The sequence below is a fragment of the Anser brachyrhynchus genome (assembly GCF_964034855.1).
Source record: "Anser brachyrhynchus genome assembly, chromosome: 3".
NCBI classification, from domain to species: Eukaryota; Metazoa; Chordata; class Aves; order Anseriformes; family Anatidae; genus Anser; species Anser brachyrhynchus.
The window spans coordinates 56,916,325-56,937,659 of record NC_137696.1 but is presented as its reverse complement, the minus strand read 5'-3'; the positions used below and the strand labels follow the sequence as shown (position 1 = coordinate 56,937,659).

The window sequence follows — 21,335 nt, the reverse complement described above, 5'->3', positions numbered from 1 at the left end:
GTTAAACACAAACTAAATCAGTGGCAGCTTAACACTGTCAAACAGGTAAACATCCCAAGAGTAAAAGGGAAAGAATGGATGAGATAAACATAATTAAGACTACGTAGTACTGCAGGTCTTTCGAGTTCACCCTAATGGACTATCATAAACCTGCTCTATCGTGCCCAACCTTTAGATCCTATTTGTTGCTGAGCAACTGAGTCTATTTAGACAGGTGATAAGTTCCTGCTCCATCTGGGACACGGTACCCAAGGACATTGTTCTGTGGCCCCTGCCACGCTGAGCTTGGTATCTGGATTTCTTTGCCCTGTTGTACATAATGCTTTTTTTTTTTTTTTGCCCAGAACTTCACCCTTTATAGCAGTTTCAAGAGCTGGAGGTTGTCACAAAGCAGTAAATACGCATGCTCTGTGGAAGGAATGCATACATGCTCTTCACTAGGCAAAACCCGTCTTAAATTACAGGAAGTAAATAGGTAAATAAAGCACCTATTTGCAGGTTGCTCTTGCCTCTGAAACTGTACTGCAGCAGGCCCTGCTCGTATTGGTGGCGCTTGGTTCCTCGCTGTGTGAAATCCTTTCTCCTCAGGAGAACAAACTTGCTTTATGGCCGTGGGGCCTTTCTCCTTCTTTCTCGTCACCTGTAGCCAGGGGAAGTTCACGTGCTTTTACACCTTGTCTCGGGAAGAGAAAGGACCGAAAAATTACCTGGGAGGCTGTTGGTGAGGGTCCCCTGCGTTCAGAGTCGTGCTAAGCGGAGCTCCTAAGATGGCCGAGGTATCTTTGTGTTACTGTAATTTGTTTAATGCCACCATATCTCTGGGAAGGAATTCACTCAGCTTTAAGAGTAAATAAGTAGAAAATAACTGAAACGAGGAAGCTGCGCAGCATTATGTGAGCTCAGTCCCTACCAACTACTGGCATCTGTTTGACTTCTGAGTGAATTTATATCAGGAAAATCAGACAAATAAGAAAAAGGGGACTTGCCCGCCCTCAGCTAAAACACTGTGTGTGCATACAGCGGGTCCATACGCTGTTAAACGAAGTGTACACGGAAAAAAAAAAAAACCACCTTGATAAAAACGACGTCCCCAGCCGTTGCCCTCAACGGCCGCCGCCAGGTTTCAAACGGCCGCGGCGGGGCGGGCCCGCCCCATTTAAAAGCTGGCGGCGGCGCAGGCAGAGCCCGGCCGCGCGGCGTTTAACTGAGGTATCCCGAACACGGTCTCCGCAGTAGCATTGGTGGTTCAGTGGTAGAATTCTCGCCTGCCACGCGGGAGGCCCGGGTTCGATTCCCGGCCAATGCAGTTACACTTTTCAACCTCTTTTTTTTCCTCTTCTTTTCTTTTCCTTTTTTTTTTTTTTTTTTTAAAGTAATAATTATTGTTAAAGAAAACAGCCACAACCTCAATACCTGCGCCGAAACAGGAGCCTTAAGCGGGCGGCGACGTGCCACCAGCGCTCACGGCCGCCGGGCTGGAAGTGACGCAGCCGGATTTGCCTTCAAACCGGCGGCGGCAGGAGGCGGGCGAGGCGGGGCCATCCCCTCCCGTCCCGTCCCATCCCGCCGCCGAGGCAGGAGCGGCGGCCCCGGGGCTCCCGGCAGCCGCCACCGCGGTACCGAGCGCTCCCCGTCCCCCGGTCGCGGCAGGGCAGCGGCGCTGCCGCCCTGAGGTGAGGGGAGGTGGCGGTGGGGACCCCGCGGGGCTCCTCAGGGGGCGCGGGGTGCCGGGGTGCCGGTGCTCGGGGCGAGGAGCGGGGTCGGCGCTGCCGGGGGGGGCTCACCGGGGCTGGGGGCGCGGCCCCGGCCTCCCCGCCTTGGCCGGGGGATGCGGCGCCTCATGGGGCCCGCCGCTGGGCAGGCGCTGGCTCCGGCTTTGCGCTCCTCCCTGCTCTCCGCTTCTCTCTGTTCTCCTTCTTTTCCGACTTTTCTTAGTTCTTCCTCACACATTTGCGTTAGGTTTTTGCTGCAGGCCCTGCTAAACCCACCGAGCAGCTCGGTGGCTGAACGGTGGCTGTCTCACGGGGGGCCAGCGCCTGTGGAACAGGGTGTGAGCTCTGTGCTATGGTGGTCTTTTGTTTGTCTGCGTACTTTAAGGTTTTTGACAAGCTCAGACTCAAAACCATAAAACTGGCAGCCAACAGCTCCACTATATACAACAGTGTGATGATTCTTTGCATAAACAGCAGGCTAAGTGTGCTTATACTCGCGGGTGCTGGTGTTTCACCACCGTTGCTGTTGCACTGAGCAGATGAGAAGCAGGTGGTTTAGTACCCCATAAGCCCAGCAACTGTAAGACTTCTTGGGTAATTGGCACAATCACACTCCTGGCAACATTTGGTATCAACAAGTATATTTCAGAGTAGGATGCTAAAGCTGGAAGGGAACTCAGAGGTGATGTGGTCACGCCACACAACGTTGTGAGCAAAAATTGACTCCTGAAAGCTCTTACTTTGGGTTTTTCTCTCCTCTGGTTTGCTGAGAGAGCTTTCTGAATTTCACGTGGCTGCTTTGATGTTGAAGCCTGCATAGCAGACTGAAATAATGGGAACATGAACACCTTGCCAAGACTCAGCTCTGGTGTAGTCCAAGCACCGAGGTCTGACGGAGGGACTCTGCAGAAATATTTTCCTTGTAGGGCTTGTGTTGTTCTCTGAGTCACATGAGGAGCTGACGGGTTCTACATAAAAACTGATAGACCCTGACTTTTTTCTTCCCTCCCAACATCTCAATATTATTATTTTTTTCTTTATGTATGTTTGGGGGGTTTCTTAGTGTTCAGCTTCCCAAATTTAGTGTGATCAACTTCAGATATTTCTTGATAATTCCTTAAAGTTGTTGTTGAAAATGCAACACATCCCCAGTGTTTTCATGATGCTGGTCAGGCTGTTATCTTTAAAGTTAAAAAAAAAAAAAAAAAAGTTCCCAAACCTCATTCTCCAAAGCTGCAGGTACCTTGAACCTTGGTTAGTTCCAACCCATGCTGCTCCTGGCTGTTTCAAACTCTGGAAATATTTTGGGTGCTTGGGGCAAATGGTAAAATGTATTCTGTTACTGGAGATGGGTTAATTTGATGGGTTTCTTTTGTGTTGCTCTGTGGGAACCCGAAATACTCACAGCTAGTGTAAAGAGAGAGTATTGTGAAGTGTGTGTGTACACGTAGAATTAAACCACAAGACAAAGTACTGAGGTTATTTGTCTTCTGTCCTGCTCGTTGTCAACTTTACAAGCTTGTTGCTGTTGGGACGTAGATAATTTCACTGGGTATGATTCACGGGAAGGTCATAGCTGATAAGTGCAGCCTTGCTGCTTGGACATCCTGTTACGTGACAGTGTGAGGTATTTGAAAATACTTTAAAAATTAAGCGGTTTGGAATTAGATCCTTTTAAAAATTGTTTTCTAAATCTGTTCAGGTCCAGTTTAGCTCTGGATTTGTGTGCACTTGCACCTCTCCCGCAGGTGTTTTCCACGCCGCCCTGAGCTGCCGCAGTGTGCTGCGGCCTTGTGCTGCAAGCCGTGCGCTGGCTTCAGGTCAGAGCGCTCAGCCCGCTGTCCTGGTGCGGGTTCTGCCCTCACAAACGCAGCCAGCACACACTGCTGGAAGCCCCTGGGGGCTCTCCTGGCCTTACGAGGCAGTGCGGACCAACAAATGAATACATATGTATATATATAATAGTTTATATATAGTCTCTTGTGTTTTTAGTACCACCAATGAAACATAGATTCTTGCGATTTTGTCGTATGTTTGAATTGCCACCTTTGGTTACGTTATAAATTTAACCGAGCGCCTTTCTCATTTTTTTCCTCGTTAGATGTTAGCTCATCTTTCTTCTGTGTCCGGTCCTTCTTTCTGTCCATCCTCCTCCTCTTACCTAAAAATCACATTTGCTTGTTTGTTATGTGCAATACTGTCATCAGGGTCCTGAGCTTTCATATCTTCCTAACCTAGCCTCATTACCTTCTTTTTTTTTTTTTTGATTCCTGCTGTTAGTTCCTTTCCACTTGTAAAAGTTGGTCCCCTCCACTCCAATACTTAATCAGAATTGCTGTTCTGCTTGGATTTCTCTAATAATACTATGTGTTCCTTCAATGTTTCATTTTACTTTTCTTCTCTTTTCCTTTTTTTTTTTTTTTCTATATGACTTCTCACGGTGTTTGAAAGTCTGGCTTGGCTTTAGTAACTTGCTATTACTTGATTTTTAAAGCCTTCATTAGCATCTTGCTCAACGTGTGATTTCAGAAGCGTTAGTCATCAGTTTGGATTCACAGGACAGGCAAACAGGTGTATCTGGTAGGATGAGCATGAGTGGAAAAGCCTGCTCCTAAATATAGCAGTAAAAACTTCAGTAATATCTGCGTGATGATCCGTGCGGCAGCTGGCAAACACCTTCAGGCTCTTTCTCCTGAGGTAAAAAACAAAACTCCCAAGTCAAGCTCTGTCTCCACAGCTTAATTAGCGCGGGATACGGCGGTGTGTGGAGTCGCTGGCCACGCTCTCTGTATCAGTTTGTACCCATCCCCGTGGCTAGCTCGGCGAGCCTCTGGCCAGGGTGAGATTAGGGAGGGTACAGGTCCTGCGCGTGGCTGGGTGTGAGCTGTCGGGGGCCACCTTCAGCTGTCCTGTTGGCAAAGTTTAGCCATCTGGGCTGAAACTTTTTTCTGCGGCTTCGAGGGAAGCTGAGGAAGAAAGAGAAAGGAAGGAAAAAGCTATGCTGGCTCAAGAGCGGGTCAGCTGTGTATTCATGCATAAAGCTACTGGGGAAGGGAACAGAAAAAGGAGGAGTGGAAGCCTTAAACTATTTGATATGTACATAGCAGCTCATCTTCACGGTGGGGACTTCACATTTTAGCAGTGTGACTTCTGAAACCTCTGCTAATGTGTCCAGATTTGACCATGACCTGGTCTTGAAATATGTTCAGTCTTAAGTCTGTTTATTGCGTGCGTGAATTCAGTGCCTCTTACATTCTTTAAATAGTTGATCTGTATCAAGTATGCTTCATCCCAGGGCTTAGCACTAATTGCTTGCTTGCAATTGCTTCTTACTGGTGCTGGGTAAAGGTGCTGAAACGCGAGCAAGAAGACTCTCCTGCAGGCTTGTTTATTTGCTCATTTTGATGTTGTCTGTGCTTGGGTCTAGGAAACTTGGGAGGAGAGCAGGGCAATTCTCAGTGTGAAAGAAACAGGGAAAGTAGAGGTGGTGCAGGTATCTTGGAGAGAAAGGGGATAGGATGTGTAAATAATGAGTAAAACCTGAGGAGGACTGCTATGTGGATGAAGGCAGGACTGTAAAGAATAAATCTACTTGCTAGCTATTCTGTGCTAGTCTAGCTATTGCAGTACTTGTGCAAATAATAATTCTGTGCTATTCTAATCTAAAAGTACAGATTCTGCTAATGCTACAAAGTAGAAGAGGTCACATTCCATAGTGTTTGCTCCCAGAAAGCACTTCTGGGAAAAACAGCATGGTTTGAACAATATGTTAAATAAAGTGGGCAGCCACACACCGACTGTTTAATTCTGGCTTTTCTTTACATTTCAGTGGTATCTGACCTGCCTCAAAGCGGAGGCTCTGATGTTTAAAAATGAAGGTGATGGGAAGGGGCAAGGTGGGCATGGAAGGTGGATATTTGTTTCAAGGAAATATTTAATAAAACTGAAGATGTATTTACAAAAAAAATAAGGGAAAAATGTTTTCCACAATGCAGAATCAGGCTGTTAAGCTTATATATGGGGAATACTAAGGCAAAAAAAATAACAGAACTTAATGTATCTGGTGGAAAAACTTTATTTTTAACTGCAGATCATTGTAGTATGGGGGATGTTGTAGCACTAACAATAAAATACCAAATGAAGAGGGAAGGAGATTATGCAGTTGCGGTTTGTAAAGGTGTGTTAAATCTGCATGTCTTGTACATAATTTTAAACAGAATCCTCATCGCATGAAGTGAAAAGTTTCACTTCTACCAACAGAGAAGCAATTTGCTTTTTGTATAGGTGACATTCATTCTGGAACCTTTTTCTAACCAATGTATTTTGCTGTTTCTGTGCTTTGATATGTCTAGTGGGGTAACAATCATGTGAAAATAGTTGCAAAAATTTGCTCTGTTCCTGGCTTGTGGGATTTTTTTCCTTAATGTGTTCACTATCCTTTTCAGCTTCATGTTGAACATGAGCCTTGTTATGATCAGTGAGAACGTAAAGCTGGCTCGTGAATATGCCTTACTGGGAAACTATGACTCTGCAATGGTTTACTACCAGGGAGTTCTTGACCAGATGAATAAGTACCTCTACTCTGTCAGAGATACCTATCTGCAGCAGAAATGGCAACAGGTAAATAATCCTTTTCTGGGACATTGAGGATAAAGCATTAAGCTAGCAAAAATTGCCTTGTTTGGTGAACAGAAATCCGAAAATATTTGCACTGCTCTCTGATAAACTTTGGTGTTATTGTACAGACATATGTAAGGCTTCATTAAGAATTCTGGCTCTGACATTGACAAATAGGCAGTGAAACTCAGCGGTGGGAGCTGGTGCAATGTCTGGCTTGTCAGCTTCTTTTTGATGAGTGCCCCTCTTATGCTGAAGCTTTTTTTCCAGCTGGTATTACTTTGAATAGTCATATTTCTCTATGTTTCAGTAGTGTGACTTACAGATACTTAATAGAAACTGAGTTGTGGCTGCCGTGTTAACTTATCCTTAACATGAGGCATCGTTTCTGCATTGACATTCAGTCAATAAGGTAAAAAGTCGATAACTCTTTTCTGTCATACTCTTTTCGTGTGTATTGTTTAACACAGAAAATTTGTCAGAAGTCTTTTCAGTGTTAAATTCAAAATCTGTTTATTATTTAAGTGTGCTGGGAAAGGCAGAAGAACATTTTTAATATCTGATGTGCATTATTCTTGTCTCTTTAAGTAGGATCAGGTAACTTATGAAACCTTGTGGAACCCATCCAGGCATTACATAGGCTTAAACAGAAGATTACGACAAACTTACTTGCACTGAGTGTAATCTACCTTTTTTTCTATTTATCAGGTTTGGCAGGAGATAAGTGTGGAAGCTAAGCATGTGAAAGATATAATGAAAACACTGGAGAGTTTTAAACTAGACAGTACTCCTTTGAAAGCTTCACAACAAGAATTACCAGCTCATGATGCAGAAGTCTGGTCTTTGCCAGTACCTGCTGAACGGAGGTAAGAGGAAACCTGGAGACACTAACATTTATCAGTGTAAAATATGCTTTGACTCCAGCCTGCTCCTGCGCAATTTTTGTTCCAGAGCTTGTATGACTTATAATACGTCAGCCACATGCCGCTGTTTCTGGTGGTGGAGATGCCATTTTGAGGCATCCTCCTTCAGAAAATTCTGAGGCTTTTGTCCTTTATGGGCTGACCAATGTCAAGGTTCTTTGTGCATGCATTTGTTCGGTTTTTCTGAGTTGAGTTAAACTTGTCATTCCATGGAAGCTCAACTCTATTCCTGAATTGCTTTTCATCAACTTTAAAATGATTCCGCATGTATCTGACACGACAAGGATGAAATGTTACCAGAGTAATGGGAAAACCTTGAAGTGTCCAAGTTCAGTTCATTTTGCATAGCAAGTTGGTGCCCTGATCTCCATGAACTGGTTAGTTATGCTACAATATGCTGCTGCTGTGTGTGTTTGTTTGAAACTTGGAGCAGTCTCATTTCAAATAACTGTAAGCCTCGCACCTACCAGGGGCTGGTATCTGCTAGAAAGACAACACAGCAGGGCTCAAGTGATCTAGGAAATTTCTTGAGTGCACTGATGGTAAATTCCTAGCACAGGTAATTAAGGAGCCAACAAGGAAGGATGCTTTGCACGTGATACTGAAAGGAGATACTGAAAGGAAGAACTGAGGACAAGGGCAACGTTGACTGCACTGACTAATATTACAGAGTGTGAGATCTAAAGAAGAGGTAGGAGAAATGTGACCACAACGTTGGATTTCAAGAGAGCTGACTTCAACCTCTTCAGAGAGATGCTTGGAAAAATGCCATGTTATGCAGCCCTGGAGAGGGGAAGGGTCTAGGAGATCTGGCTGGTACTCAAGGATCACTTCCTCCAAGCTCAAGAAAGGTCCAGTTTGACAAGCAAGAAATGAAGTAAAGGTGACAGGAGGCCTGCATGGGTGAGCTGAAGTGAACTTGGACCAAAAGTGTGCAGAGGTGACCCAGGAGAAGTACAGAATTGCTATCGGGTCTGGTGGGGACAGGATTAGAAAAGCGGCAGCCAGTCTGGAGTTGAATCTGATGAAGGGTTACAAGAAACAGTTCTATAAGTACATAAACGAACATGGGCCCACTGATGAATGGGGCAGGGGAACTGGCGATGGGTGTTGTGGAGAAGATCAAGGTACTTAATGCCTTCTTTGTCTCAGCTTTTACCAATAAAACTGGTGTTCAGGAATATCCAGGCCCCTGAGACCAAAAGGAAAGTCTGGAGCAAAGACACCTCTCCCTCATTGGGGGAGAACTAGGTTAGAGAGCACTTGAACAAACTGAAGGTACCGAAGTCCACGTGTCAGATGGCTTGCACATACAAGTGCTGAGGGAGCTGGTTGATGTCACTGCGATGCCACTCTCAGTTATCTTTGAATGGCCGTGGTGACCGGGAAAGGTGTCTGAAGACTGGGAAAGATCAAGTATCACTCCTGCCTCCAAGAGGGTAAGAAGAAATGTGGGGAACTACACATAAGTAATACTTGGGAAGATGGTAGAGAAAATCTTTCTGGAAAACATTTCCAACCACGTGAAGGACAAGCAGGTGATCAGGAGTTGTCGACATGGATTTACAAAGGGGAAGTGATGCTTGACCAGCTTCATTGCCATCTACAATGAGGTGACTGACTTGGTGGATGATCAGCAGATGTTATTTACCTCAACTTTAGTAGATATGGTCTCCCACAACGCTGTTGTAGGCAGGCTGACAAAGTACAGGTTAGGTAACTGGACAAGCTAGGTGGATTTAAAACCTTGCTGAATGACTGGGCTCAGAGGATTGTTATTGGTGATATGAAGTCTATTTGGAGACGAGTCATTATACCTGGAGTGCTCTGTCTATTTTGGGTTTTCCAGTATTGAGAGAGATCGACTTACTGGAGTGAGTCCAGCACAGGGCACCAAAGGTGGTTACTTGAGGAAGAGAAAGCTCAGGAGAATCTTGTCCATGTGCATAAATACCTGATGAGAGGGAATGAAGATGTGGGAGCCAGACTCCTCTCACTAGTAGCCACTGACAGGCCAGAAGGCAACAGGGTCAAATTAAAATGCATAAAGTTCCACCAGAACATAGGAAAATGCACTTTTACTGTGGGAATGGTCAGACACTGATGCAGATCTCCCAGAGAGGTTGTGGAGTCTCCATCGTTAGAGATACTCAGTATCTGACTGGACACAGCCCTAGGCAGCTCACTCTAACCCTGATGGAGCGGGGGGGCTGGACTAGATGATGTTAAGAGGTCCCTTCCAACCTAACCTAACTAATTATGTGATTATGTAAGTTATAACACGTGTGTCGAAAACATAGTATTTTAAGTGACTCCGTTTTTGCAAGCTGGGGGTTCTGAGAGGAGAGCTTTGAGGGACAGGGGAAAAAATAGCATGTGTTTTCCCTTTGAGAATCTTGACAAGACATCTTGATTGGTGTTCAGAAATGCTTTTTATAAGTTATTTTGTGTGTGTGTGTTTCTCTGCATTTCCCTTTAAAACAAAAATGATACCTCTCTGAAGTTAAAATCTGATAGAAGCCAGCTCAAAATGTAACACGAAGCTGTTTTAGTTAGTCCTAGGTTATGCCAGCAATAGAATGATAGTGAGTGATGGGAGAGATCGGACTTTTTTTTTTCTTTTTCCCATTGAGATGTAAAAATAATATGTTCCCAAGAAACACTTGTGCTTATTTGAGTTGGAAGTGAGAACAATTGTGATAAAAATGAAATTATATATACATTTTTTTTCTTTTTCTAAGCTTCAAAATACTAGAATTAGTTTTATTTGTGAAATATGCAAAGCAAGAAGCTTGCTTTAAGCAAATAATGAGCCCCAAGCTTGTGGCAAAGGGAAAGTGAACGTCTAGTGCCTATCTAAAAACGTCTGTCTTGTTTCTGACCTACATGTTCTGTATGGTGACTTGTAATGTTGTTGGTGCCTTTAATTTCACTGAGTGCAGCATCAATATATGCAGATAAATTTTTATCTTGAGCAAAATGGTTTTTATAGCTTGTAACCACTTGATGTGGTTATTTAGTGCTCACCAGCGACTTTGCACTGAGGCTTTTTGCATATATTACAACTAATTAGACCTTCGCCAGGACCCAGAAAACGTCAGTCTGCTCAGTGCAGCGATTGCAGAGGTCACAATAATCGCATAAGTGCAGCTGTCAGAGGCCCTCACCGCCCATCCTCTCGAAATCCCAATGATAAAGGGAAGGCAGTCCGTGGCCGGGAAAAAAAGGATCAGCAAAATAAAGGAAAAGAGGAAAAGGTAAGTTTGCAGACAGCTTCAGGATGTTTAGAAACTCAGTCTTGTTTTCTTGAATATTTTATAAAATTAGATGCCTATAAATTATTTCTTCTTTTCAAGTCAGTGTGCCAATTTTAATCTAACTTCATAAGGTATCTTTGCTTTATGGACAGTCTTGCTTACCAAAGGGTGCAAAATGGATTAATTTAAGCAAACAGAAACCTAGTAATAAAGCCATCCAGAGGAAGTAATCTGCCAAATGTGGGATTGTTCACTGCAATTTGGAGATAGTTGTTTAAGATTATACCATTTAATTACTGACAACAAGCTTGATGGAGCTCATTTAAATGTGATGTCCCTGTGGGTTTTTTATTGCTTTTGTATAGTTTAGACTGAGATTGACTTGCCTATTCCAAAGCATTTCAAGATTTATTTAGTCTTAAAGAGACACTTTTGCCTACTTTTTGTTCTTGTTGATGAGATGTGCTATTAGCTCCAGATTCTAGAGCAAACAAAAACCTGACATACTTCATGAAAGAGAATGATGTGGGATCTATTCTTTTCAACTGAAGTGCTTGAAATTTTGTTCCAGTCTCCATAAATTTAGCTAATGATCATAGTAAGGGATCATACTGAGGACACTGTATTCATGTCCATGTACTAAAGTTTCTCTTAGTTCCAGCAACCTTATGGTGTGGGCAAGGTGTTATGGCTTGTGCAAATAGTATAAACTACATGGGTAGAAATGTTTACCCATGAAGTTTGATACTTTTAGTTAGTAGGAATTAAATCACATTCTCTTTGAGTAATGGTCCTCGTTCAAAGGACATACATATGCTGAGGCAGGATAGTGTGGATTTCTTTTTCTTGTTTGTGGGTTTTTTTTCAGTTCTATCATACTTAGTGCTTACTAAGTGTATAAAAGAAGGGATATGTTTAGTGCTTTTATTCGCTCTCAGTTGCGTGATCTCTGCTGTTTGAGTCTACTCAACTGTGTAGCTTCTTTTCTTCTGACTAGTGCAAAGGTGTTTCTATGTTCTTGTATGCTTATATAAGTTATTTAGCTTTCCTATTACTTTTATGGACTTTATGCCGATCAGCTTTGCTCAAGCTACATATGGAAGTCCCGCTTCACTTTTTTTTTTGTCTGCTTGACATATTTATGATACCTACGAGATGTGAGTTATAAGGTGCCACACTAGGCTAGGTTAATCCAGTTTCACAGAGAATTCCCCTGCCCAGCTAAGTACTGCAGATAGTTTTCAACTCCTCTGTGAAAAGAGGCAAACGCTGTTATACTGGGATAGGTGTGTGCAGTTTTGATTACCTACTGAAGCAAGAAACCGCATCGTTGCAATATGCTGGCTTTGGGGAGAAGGAAATGGGACCAGAGCAGTACAGAAGTGTGAGTGAACCAAATAAACACTGCAGTGCAGCAGTAATACAGATGCCTCATAACTTTTGTGCTGTTTTACATTGCCTTCTAGAAACTTGTGGTCTTGTTATGAAAACCCATTAGTAGCATAACCATTATAAAGTATTTACACTGCTATATCCCTTCTATGTAGAACAAATCCACATCTGAGATTTCAGAGTCTGAACCAAAGAAGTTTGATAGTACTGGATATGATAAAGACTTAGTAGAAGCTTTGGAAAGAGATATCATTTCTCAAAATCCCAACATTCGATGGTAAGTTTGAATACTGTTGCCAGATCTGAATTGTTGTTTGCTTTTTTCTCTTGTACATTATGATAAGAATTAAATATTTTAGCTTATGCTTATATATAAAAAGTACATAAAATCTTTCCTTAAATAGTCAGCTAAGCCTCTCGTGTAGTTGAATATTTTTAGAACTTGTTTACTCACCCGTACAAAACTCAGTCTCTTCTAAGAGTCCTGATGCCAATTTTTGAGACGCTATTTTGTAATGTGTAAGGTTCTATTGTCTGACAGCGTCTCTTCATTTAAAACCTGTTTTGTTACCCAGGGGTGTATCAACGTAGAAGACCAATTAACAAGGAAGTTATGTCAATATAGGAACGCTTTGAGTTCTTGCTGGACATGATATGACTGCCAGTATAAAATATAACCATGTGTCAGAGCCTTTACATAAACGTGTTAAATATTAAACCGTATACAAAGGAGGTTTTGTGTTCTGAATGTTTCCAAGCTTATGTGATTTTTGTGGGGATTAAATGAGCAAAAATCTGGCAAATGAAGTAGGCTTAAAAAAAAAAAAAAAGAACAAACCCTAACAACTTTGTATGCATAGGACATCTATCATGTATCTCAGTTTAATATGTGAATATATGAATCAATTTTTATACTGAATCTTAAATTACAACTTCAGATTTGAAACTAATTTTTCCACCTCATATGTTTTGTAACTGAAATGTCACTTGGGCACACACTGTAAGTGGAATGCCCTGAGAGTTAACCTCAAGAAAATAAGGCAAGCCTATAAAATTTTTAAGAATTAATACACTTGTAGCTTTGAAAAAGAATTCTAAAAAATTATTCCAATTCATCTCCATTTACTGGTCTTCAGTAAATTGTTCTCATAATGATGAAAGATGGTATTCAAATTTAAGAGGCAGCCAACTTCTTAGCAAAAGAGGAAACCATCATCTGTGACTAGCATAAGTTTACCCAGCTTGCCTTATTCTGCTTATTCTTGCTGTGAGTAAGAACAGCAGTACTTTAGTGAAATAGGTAATGCCTCTTTGCTTTAGCATGCAGCAGGAGTCTACAGGCTGGTTGGCAACTCTGGTTGTATGCCTTTGCCACTAGAACTTAATTAAATCCAACTCATTGGTCTGAATTATTGAAGAGCCAGTACATAACATTGAGTTCTGTTCCATATTGATTTCATCTGTGGACTGATTCTTTTGCAGCCTGCCTGAGTCTGTCAAACAACTTTCTCTTTCTTGTCAGGGATGATATTGCTGATTTAGTAGAAGCTAAAAAGCTGCTCAAGGAAGCTGTAGTTTTACCGATGTGGATGCCGGAGTTTTTTAAGGGAATTAGAAGACCATGGAAGGTATGAAAAAATCTGATCCTGTGATCATAAGTAGGATTCTGAGATTGGATCTTGGAGCAACAAGAAATTACAGGTGTCTTACAGTTTATATAAATTTTTTCCACTTTTTAATAACAATACTTATGGCAAATAGTACTAACAAAATAAAGGTATCAGACAGATAAATGCGGTCTTCAGCTGTATTTAACTGTGTTTTTTTTTTTATTATTTTATTTTATTTTAATAGGGTGTGCTGATGGTTGGTCCTCCTGGTACTGGAAAGACCCTCCTGGCAAAAGCTGTAGCAACTGAATGCAAGACTACTTTTTTCAATGTTTCTTCTTCCACACTTACCTCAAAATACAGAGGAGAGTCTGAGAAGCTTGTTCGTCTGCTATTTGAAATGGTGATTGAAGTTTCTTGACATAAATAATGAAGTAGAATTACTTCTGGAATAGTGAAACCTTGCCAAGTTTTAGAATTTAGAGCATATGTAAGAGCTAGCTTTCGAAGCTTCAAACACGTCAGGACCTTCTGATTTGGCTATGTACACTGAAGATGTGGTTATTAGTGAAAAGCTTCTAAACTAAAAAATGGGGTCATCTTTATTTTCAGGGTTAACTTGTTAGAGATAGCTAGCTATAGGCTGATGAGTGCTGTAGGACAAGCTTGTAGGTAGATCTGGAAGGAGAATAATTGCTTTCTGGATGGAAACCCTATTTAGGCTGTGTGTGTGTTTTGTTGTTGTGGATGGGTGCTTTTTTTGTTGTGGTTGACTTGTATTTAAGATAAGTGGACTTCCAAACAGTACCAAGTATGTAGGTGGCTTCATAGCATGTAATGCTTGAAAATGCCTCAGAACATTGTAGTATTATTTTTTGTCACCAGGCTTGCGTGCAGTGTTTGCCAGGGTGCCAAGTGCTGAAGGGGGCAGTAGAGTTGCAATTACAGTAGTCAGGAAATAGAAGATTTTTGCAATATAGTGTGATGATATTTAATAAGTTAATATCATTACCATCAATTAAAAGAATGCCTATACACAAAGGAGCACGTCATAAATGCTCTAGGGCAATCACTTTTATTATTGTAGACCCTTTTTGTTTGACTTCTTCCATTGTCAGAAGGGTTAGGGTTACCTTGCAGTTGACCTGTCTCTTGGACGGTCCTTATCACGGTGTCCTAGCCTGCTGTTAGTCCTAACTTCACCTGAGTTCTTATTCAAGTGTTCTGCGATGACTTTGACAAAGTTAAAAATGATGTTCCTAATGTTTTTTTTAATATTTAATAAGGTAATAGCCCTAGCAATTATGACTGCCATAAAATGTTCTGCTCAAATGTCGTTAATGGGTGCGCAGCTGCTCTGTAGCTCTGTGTGGTGGTCCCAGAGGCAGAAGGTTAGGTACTGTTTGATACTTATGGGCTGATTCATTGGGATAAGTGTGTCGTTACTCAACTCTGAACATGCTACCATTTCTTAAATGTGAGTAGACTGCCATTTCAGCTTCTGCTTTATCTTTTGCTTTCTTCAGGCTCGATTTTATGCCCCAACAACTATATTTATTGATGAGATAGACTCTATCTGTAGTCGCCGGGGAACCTCAGAGGAGCATGAAGCTAGCCGACGTGTGAAAGCAGAACTGCTAGTTCAAATGGATGGTAAATAACCTGATCACTCGGAGCTTCTGGGCTGGAGGAAACTTGAGGGGGGGGGAGAATCCAAATTTCATTCTTCAGATGTAATTTCCTTCAAAGACTTACATAAAATTGGGGCAAAAAACACACACATACGCTATTCCAACTGCCAGTGTGGAAGAAAAAAAGAAACCAATTATTTAACTGTCTTTCAGTATCTGAGCACTGACCTTGTATTACTAACCCACAATAATGAAGATTCAGTAGAGAATGCAAGACTTCAGAACTGCAGAAGGAGAAAAGTATAAATGTAGCAGCCAGCATGTCATTTAAGTTGTTACCTAGAGTACCATCTGCTTTTTACTTGTAGAGAAGTAGTTCAAAATAACTGTCACCTGTTCAATTTAAACTTCAAAGGCAGTTCATATACTTAATGTCTTTGGGATTTTTTTTCCTCCTAAAGTTATAAATTAAAAATGAAGAAAATAGTTTTGTAGAAGTGGTTGGGAGACTTCTCTTCCTAAAACACTGAGTTCATTACAGCCATTTGCTTGATATTCAGCAAATCAACGAAGCTTAAAAGTAGGTAACTGAAATATTGTTAGAAGCACCCTTTTTACCACCTTTTTGGCAAGAAGGGAGCAGAAAGGAGCAACCAAAAAGTCCTAATCTCTGCAGTAATTTGTGATAGAATTCCATGAGTCAGGAGACTTGTATATTCTATTTCTCTGATGTTGATACCCTTTTATGTCTGAGTTTAAAGAGCAGCAGAGCTGTAATGCTGTTCTCATAACTCAAGTATGTATAGAAGCTAATTTTATTAGTAACAACTATTTGAAGTCCTTTTACTTGAGAGTTCATAAATGGTGCTTTATATGCAAATTTTCAGGCAGACTAGGTACAATGGCTATTCCCCAGCCCGGTCCTATGATTATATGCCAAAACAGTAAGTGCAGATCCTAGCAAGTTTAATGAAATACAACTTCTTCATTTAGCAGCAGTTTCACAGTGCTTTGGAGACTGAGGTGGTTTCCCTGTCTAAAAATTATGTTTTAGTCCACCGAATTTGAACATTCACTTCAGCAGTTCATAAGAATCCACTTAAGTATGTGAAACATTTGGCCTGAATTCAGAAGTGAACAAACTTTTGTTAGGGAATAATGCTGCTTTGGCAAGGCTGTTAGTGCGTACTGCCCAGCCCCTGCGTGCTGTTACACGACATTGGTGTGAAAATTCAAAACGCTATAGTGGCAGAAATGAAAATAGCTCTGCTGTAGAAGTGTTCCAGCCATGATGGGAGGAACTTCCTGATCTTGTACAGCCTGTGCCATTGCTCCCAGCTGAACTGAGTCTGCATTTCTGCTTGCAGTCTGCCAGATAGTTGAAAACCTGACCTTTGTTGCACTTTATTTTTATTATTGCACTTCGACAGTTGCTTTAATATTACAGAATTGTGGGTATTGTTCTCTCTGTATGTCAAACTTAATAAAACATATGTACATTTTACTCTTTTCTCCAATGCAGGTGTCGGAGGGGCCACTGAAAATGATGATCCGTCTAAGATGGTCATGGTACTTGCTGCTACTAATTTTCCTTGGGATATTGATGAAGCCCTAAGACGAAGACTAGAAAAGAGAATTTACATTCCTTTACCATCAGGTATAAAGACCTGGGGAGAGGAGGGGCTGAAAAGACTGAAATCAAAACTATATCAAAACTCATTTAGTTTTGATTGTCTGATCTTAAAAAACTTCTTGATACATATATGCAAACTTATTTACAAATTTAGAATCAGGTTAAATCAAAACATTGAACACTTCCGTAGCAAGTGCAGTGTCCTTTTCCTTGTCCTTCCTCCTTATCCCTCTTCAATTCATTATGTATCGTCAGAAAGCAGATTGTAAAGGTCAATTTTCTGTTCTTTGATTAGCAAAAGGTAGAGAGGAACTCCTAAGAATAAATCTGCGGGAGCTGGAACTGGCAGACGACGTTGACCTTGCAAATATAGCTGAGAAAATGGAGGGATATTCAGGTGCAGACATTACCAACGTATGCAGGTATGTTAAGTGTGCATTGGTCGTGTTATTACTGCTACAAACTCTGAGAAAGTTGTTTTTAAATCTAATTTATGTGATTAAAATTGTTGGATAAGAATACACTGTAACTTGTCCTTTATGTATGGCTAAAAGGTAAAATACAGCATTCATGTTTACCTATATTTCTATTTGATACTGTCATATGACAATGATGAAGAGCAGTTGCAACATATTAATGTAAATGAGCTGTGATTTAGGTAAAATTCCACATTGCTTTATGTACACCAAATTCCTTGTGTGAGGAATATCCACAGGATGGTAGACTTCAACCGGTAGAGTTGCTGTTATTCCACTGAGCTCATACAAATGGATGTTCTGTTGAGGGAGTAACAGGTGATAGTGACAGAGGCCTACTGAAAAGAGCCTGGCTCCATCTTCATCGCATCTTCCCTTCGGGTATCGAGATCCCCCTCCTGAGCCTCCTCTTCTCCAGGCTGAGCAGTCCCAGTTCTCCCTCAGCCTCTCTTCACAGGAGAGGTGCTGCAGTCACGTCATCTTTGTGGCCCTCCACTGGATTCTCCCCAGTACGTCTGTTTCTCCCTTGTACTGGGGGGCCCAGAGCTGGACACAGAGCTCCAGGTGTGGCCTCACCAACACTGAGTAGAGATAAGGATCACCTATCAATCTGCTGGCAATACTCTGCCTAGTGCAGCCAAGAATACTCTTAGTGTTCTTAGTACTGTTTGCATACAATCACTTAAATACCTTCTAAGCCTTCCCCCAGTTTTTTGTCCTTTCATTCCCTTTTCAATTGTTGATTGCTCTCTTAAGAGTCTAATATTAGATTTTACATCTAAAATTTGCATTGGCACAGTTGCAGAGGTGATAAATTACGGAACCAGCAGCAAGTGACAACTGAAACTTCTCAAGATGCTGCTGTCCTCTAATAAGCACCTGTGTAATCATGCTTTCAGGCTCTGGAGGTAGCATTAAAGAGTGGCAGTGCTACGCTGGACCTCCAAGTTGTGCCAACACAACCGTTGTGGGGCTGTGCTTTGAGCAGGCTAAGAGAACTGCTCCAGTTTTAAAACACTTCACAGCTTTCCTCAAAAGCAGATCCGTTTCTTGCCTGATTTCTAGTGCAGCTCTGCAAACGTTTGTCAGCACAGCTGAGAGGACATCCCATGCTGCAGGGATGACTGAGTGGCCTGTAGGCAGAGCTGTCACCTAAGGCTGCAGAGGGACTTTGGAGGCTTGGTATCATTTAGGAACGAACTTGACTCAGTGTCTGGGAAAAGAATGTTAGATGCTCGCAGTCAGTGCTGCATGGATTTGTTTTGTTTGTGAAACGAATTTGTGGTGGTGTTCTGCTCAGTTTTGGTGTGGGTCGTGCTTTGAAAGGAGTTTGTGCTGATAAGTTCATGTTATAAAAAAAGTTTATTAGGCCTGCTAGTTTGTGCATTGTAGCTGCAGTTTGCCTCTTCCAGTCTGCTTTTCCAGATACAGTGTTTGGTATTTGTAATGAATACTGCACTGGATACTACAACACTTGTTTAAAAGTCAGAATAATTGTAATGTTTTTGAGTGAATTTCACTTGTATGTGCATGATGTGGATTTCACTGTATGTGCATGATTGGAAACTAGTAAGAAAGTACTTACATTAGCCTGTGTGTTTACAGTTTGTTAATGATGTGAGGGAAGACATCTTAGACACGATTGTTTCATCTACTTTGAGACAAAAAGACTTCTGGCTGATCTTAAAGTGCTTTTGTGTTTCAGACTTGGTATACAAACACAGGCCAAGCTCAGATTTGCTGAATTTAACAGTCCTTGCTAGTGATAAGTAAAACTTAACTGGGCCAAGAACTCTGCTTTGCTCAAATTTTCTCCTACCTTAAAGAACTCGAGGTAAAATCCAAAGTTTGCTGAGCCAAAGTGAAAAACAGTCAGAGATACCAGAGCAGCTCCTGACAGTAAGCATAAAACCATGAAAAATGAAGGTGAAATTTTATTTTAAAAAAGCATATTCAGGAAATGTAAAATCGCATCTAAGTTGCATATTAGATGTCAGTAGGAACTGACTTTGAATCATTGCTTGAGCAGAGCTTGAAGCTTGAAAGGTGTTGGGAACAGAAGAGACTGCAGCGTATGGTTTCTTATTATTTGAGCAAAGCTTGCCAGGCTCTCAGTGTGCATTTAAGAGAGCAGTCAGAGTTGGTGGTTGGTGTTGGAATATTGGCAAAATGACCTTACATAAGAAAGTGGTGGCAGCTGCACTTGATGATTTATGTATTTATTTATCTATTCCATGTAAACTGCTGACTAGAGGCAAATCAGATGCATGGCATACTTCTCTTTCTTTCCCCCTTTGCAGGCTGGGTAAAACTGGCTTTTAGATAACAAATGATGACGTAACAGCAAAGCATGGTGACATTTGACTAAGATGGAATTTAACAAAGCAACCCTTTCTTCATTGTTGCTGTTCTGAAGTTCTAGTTACTATTCATGAACTTGCTAAATAATTTGTTAGCAAATAGAACTCAGAAGTCTGTCAGTTACGGTTTCCTTTGGGGGAGAATCTGAAACAGAATGTGCTGAAACGATATTTCTAAATCCTCCTAGAAGACTATGTATAAGATTTTTCCCCTCTGGATCCTCACTTGCTATTATGATATGATATATACTTTTGTGATGTTGCCTGGATTACCTTTCCATTTTTACTGCTAGACAAAACAGCATTTTCTTTTTAAAGCAGACTTTATAACAGTGAAATAGCAGGAACTTCAGTCTCCGTGTTTTCCATCTATGAAAGCATTCAGCTCATCAGCTGCTACTTGTATTAATGTTGGAAATCCAAACGCAGTCAAACAATGCAGCAAGAAAATGTCTTCGTAAGCGCAACAGTTGATACTTAATGAGACCAGAAGTTTGAGGAGCCAAAGGTTGAACAGGTTTTGTAGTTTACTGTTTAGTTTTGAATGTACAGACTGGAGGTAGATAACGTAGACCGCTCTTTCTTTGAAGCAGACTTATTTGGACCAGGAAACATTCAAAACACTCCAGCTCCTTCTTCTATACATGGGAGTAGTGAACCATTACTTCACCTTGTTCCTGCTTAAAAATGCTAAATGCAGCAGCTGCATCATAGGCACGCATTAGCCTTAGATAAACGGGTTAATCTTTACCTCATTTGTTCAGCTTGTGTGCTTAGTATAACAGCTATTCAGAGATCCAGTGAGGATAAATCAATGTTTCAAAAATATGGGTGGCATGGTATTGCCGGCTCTCCATGCACTTAGGAATCTTCCTATAAAAGTTAAAAATTACTTTTTGTGTCTTTTTTGAATGTAACAGCTTAACTGGAATGTTCAAGCGACGGAACTTGCCATCCTCTATTGGGTAACTTCTTTTTTCTTCCTTCCCCATCCTTCCCACCCCGTACCTAACAGGGATGCATCGTTGATGGCTATGAGAAGGCGTATTGAAGGCTTGACACCCGAAGAAATAAGAAATCTTTCCCGAGATGAAATGCACATGCCAACAACTATGGAAGACTTTGAAATAGCTTTAAAGAAAGTTTCTAAATCTGTATCTGCTGCGGACATTGAGAAATACGAGAAATGGATAGTTGAATTTGGATCATGCTGAGTTGTCTTATCTTGAAGTCACCTTACGTCTTAAAAGAGCTTCAGAAGTAGTTAGTGTGTCAGTGCACTGCGTGCTCTTTTTAACTTTTGTAATTTAAGAGCAACAGATATCTAAATAAATATTTTTTAAAATGCAAATTCTCTCTAGCTGTCTCTGAACTAGCTCAATAGTTGCCTGTTTTTTTCTCAAAGGTGAAAGCTATTAGCGGGATCTGCTTTAATCTTCAAGGTTTTAAAATATGAGTTAAAATTAATACTGGAACATATGCATCCAAGGGTCTGCTCTTGAAAAAAACAATTATACAAAAAAAAAAAAGCACAGAAAACCCTGCTAAACAAGTAAGGGATGCTGAAAGCTGAAAAACAGGATGAGCACACAGTTAAATGGATGGTTTTGCTCACTGACCTTAGAGAATTTACCCTTAACCTTTGTACAGGTTCTGTGTTAATGGCTTAGAAATGGCTTGAGATTTAGGACAGAATGAGAATGGTTCTAAAGTGACCATGTAGG

At 41.3% G+C, this 21,335-nt stretch overlaps 1 protein-coding gene and 1 long non-coding RNA gene across 3 annotated transcripts; one reads left to right on the top strand and one right to left on the bottom strand.

The window, feature by feature from the left end:
- Positions 1 to 488: 488 nt before the first annotated feature.
- On the bottom strand, positions 489 to 1,486 carry LOC308193381. Its single transcript, XR_013949587.1, has 2 exons — positions 1,414 to 1,486; positions 489 to 673 (listed from the first exon to the last, which is right to left on the bottom strand). It is a non-coding gene; the product is annotated as an uncharacterized lncRNA (long non-coding RNA).
- A 7-nt stretch (positions 1,487 to 1,493) lies between these two features.
- Positions 1,494 to 20,959, top strand: KATNA1 (katanin catalytic subunit A1). Of its 2 annotated transcripts, XM_080588012.1 has the most exons (11): positions 1,494 to 1,673; positions 6,158 to 6,332; positions 7,038 to 7,195; positions 10,326 to 10,509; positions 12,057 to 12,178; positions 13,424 to 13,529; positions 13,756 to 13,914; positions 15,038 to 15,164; positions 16,665 to 16,799; positions 17,071 to 17,197; positions 20,627 to 20,959. In XM_080588012.1, exons 2-11 carry the CDS (start codon positions 6,162 to 6,164, stop codon positions 20,823 to 20,825), a joined length of 1,488 nt encoding a protein of 495 aa, XP_080444138.1. In that variant the 5' UTR covers positions 1,494 to 1,673; positions 6,158 to 6,161; the 3' UTR covers positions 20,826 to 20,959. The 2 variants fall into 2 exon arrangements, with proteins under 2 accessions (XP_080444138.1, XP_080444139.1); XM_080588013.1 differs by lacking the exon at positions 6,158 to 6,332 and having other exon boundaries at positions 1,549 to 1,673.
- Positions 20,960 to 21,335: the final 376 nt, after the last annotated feature.